General features: G+C 52.5%; 1 protein-coding gene across 1 annotated transcript in view; it reads right to left on the bottom strand.

The window, feature by feature from the left end:
• Window positions 1–1,765: 1,765 nt before the first annotated feature.
• Pmar_PMAR025742 (hypothetical protein) overlaps window positions 1,766–1,950 on the bottom strand; it is a gene marked incomplete at both ends in the record, with an annotated part of 405 nt that continues 220 nt past the window's right edge. The window contains 2 exons of the mRNA XM_002770669.1: window positions 1,766–1,783; window positions 1,910–1,950. Of these exons, the coding sequence (XP_002770715.1) occupies window positions 1,766–1,783; window positions 1,910–1,950 (59 nt within the window). The remainder of the gene's footprint in view (window positions 1,784–1,909) is intronic.

The following is a 1,950-nucleotide window of genomic DNA, read 5'->3' as shown; positions in this document are numbered from 1 at the left end:
TCTCCTCTTGACCCAATTTTCCCCTTTTTTTTTCTTCTCTCCTCGCCTATTTCCTGTTGGCACATAGACTTCGTTCCCGGTATAGTTAGCTTCTTTCCATAAGAGTCTGGCGTTCGGCAAGCGCTGTACCGCTAGGGACTTTCCGTTCTAGTCAGGACTTCTGCCGTCTCTTTCATTCACTCACATGACCTCTCTGCGTAGAGGGTCGCGCAGCCTTCAGGCTCGCCTGATCCGGAAGGGCACTCATGCACTGCGCCAACATCATTTACATTCACTGCTTGAGTTCGTCTTCAGCGAGGACCTCTTCATCCTACGCCCGACCAAACCAGACTCGATTACTTACGGCTATCCGTACTGTAAACCGCTGCACGGTGATCTTCAGTCGCTAAATCTGCTATCGGGTGCTACTGTGACGCCACTCGAGCATTTAGCTTGGTCTTCGTCAATAACTCATATTGCCGAGGCTTCTTCCACTCTCCCCACGATGCTTCGTGGCTCCCTCGCGTTACACAGCTCTCTGCCACCAGCTTCGATCCGATTCATACGGCAACACAATCATCAAGCTCTCTCGATCCTCTGGGGTCACCAGGGTCGCGCCAGCCAACGTCTCCTTCCTGACGGTAATCACTGGAATCTCGAATGTATCGACTGGCTCATCAAGGTCACTCGCTTCCGCGACTACCAGCTACTCTCACATCTCACTCACGGGTTCCCTGTAGTTGGTTACATCACAGATGGTGGTCTTTTCAATATGTCCGACCATCCTAAGATTCCATCGAAGACAGTCTCGGACTTAACCACCTCCCCTAACGATTTGGAGCACATTATTAACTACCTCCGCCGTACCAGACCCTCCGACCCCAACCTCATCCATGCCGTAGAAGAGGATGTCCGCCAAGAAGCCTTGCTAGGGAGAGCACTAGGCCCTCTATCGCCCGATATTGCTCTTCAAGCTCCATCTTTCTGCTCTCCCATATTCGCTATTCATCAAAGCAACAAGATCCGTTTGATATCCAACTACGCATTCCGCTCGCACGGTGTTCGACTGAACGACACCGCGGAAGTTCATCATAAGGTTTCTATGCCACGGCTCTCTCACATTGCGCTCGTGGCCCAGGCACTGGGCTCTGGCACAAAACATCTCTCACGTACAGACCTTGAAGATGCCTATCGTCAACTTAAAATCTGTCCTGATCATCGTCCTTACACAATTGGTATCTACCTGAACTCTATGGGCCTTCCACAAGCTACCATTCCTGGCTCATGCCCATTTGGAGCTACAAGTAGCGTCACCAGCTTTCTACGGACTGGAGAGTTTTACTGTCATGTTCTTCGGTCCCTGGGATTGGTCAATGCCTTGAGTTACCTCGACGACTTTTTCCCCATCGAAGTCCCCCAGCTATCCGCCTCAGCTTTGACTTTGATCGAGTTCGTCATGGAAATACTCACTGGGGCCCGCATTAAACACAAGAAGGATATTCCTCCTTCTCACGACAATATCCTCCTCGGTCTTCGCGTGAATCTCGAACACGGGCAATGCATTGTCTCTCTGACTCAAGACCGACGCGCGAAGCTCATTTGCGACCTCCTAGACGTGAAATCTGGTGCTTTGGTAACTTCGAAACTCGCCGGGAGGGTATCCTTCGCCTGTGACGCCTTCTTCGGACGGGTTGGCCGAGGACCCACCCGTGTCCTCATCCGGAAGAGTCTTGGTATCCCAACGCCCCCGAACCTCCTCGCTTCAGCGGTCGACTCTCTGCTACATCTATTCCGCATGGACAACCTGCCACCCCGCAATTTGATTGACGAGACCGCACTGCATCACCGGCCACTCTGTTGCTACGCCGACGCCACGGGGGACGGTCGGATTGGCATATTCACCCCCGCGAACAACATACATCCCGCGTACTTCGGCTTTTCCAAAATCAAGTTTCGCGAGCATGCCGATCC

This window comes from Perkinsus marinus (assembly GCF_000006405.1).
Source record: "Perkinsus marinus ATCC 50983 genomic scaffold scf_1104296964286, whole genome shotgun sequence".
In the NCBI taxonomy this organism is placed as follows: domain Eukaryota; phylum Perkinsozoa; order Perkinsida; family Perkinsidae; genus Perkinsus; species Perkinsus marinus.
Note: the sequence above shows the minus strand (reverse complement) of the source record. Positions and strands in the feature narration are given on the sequence as shown.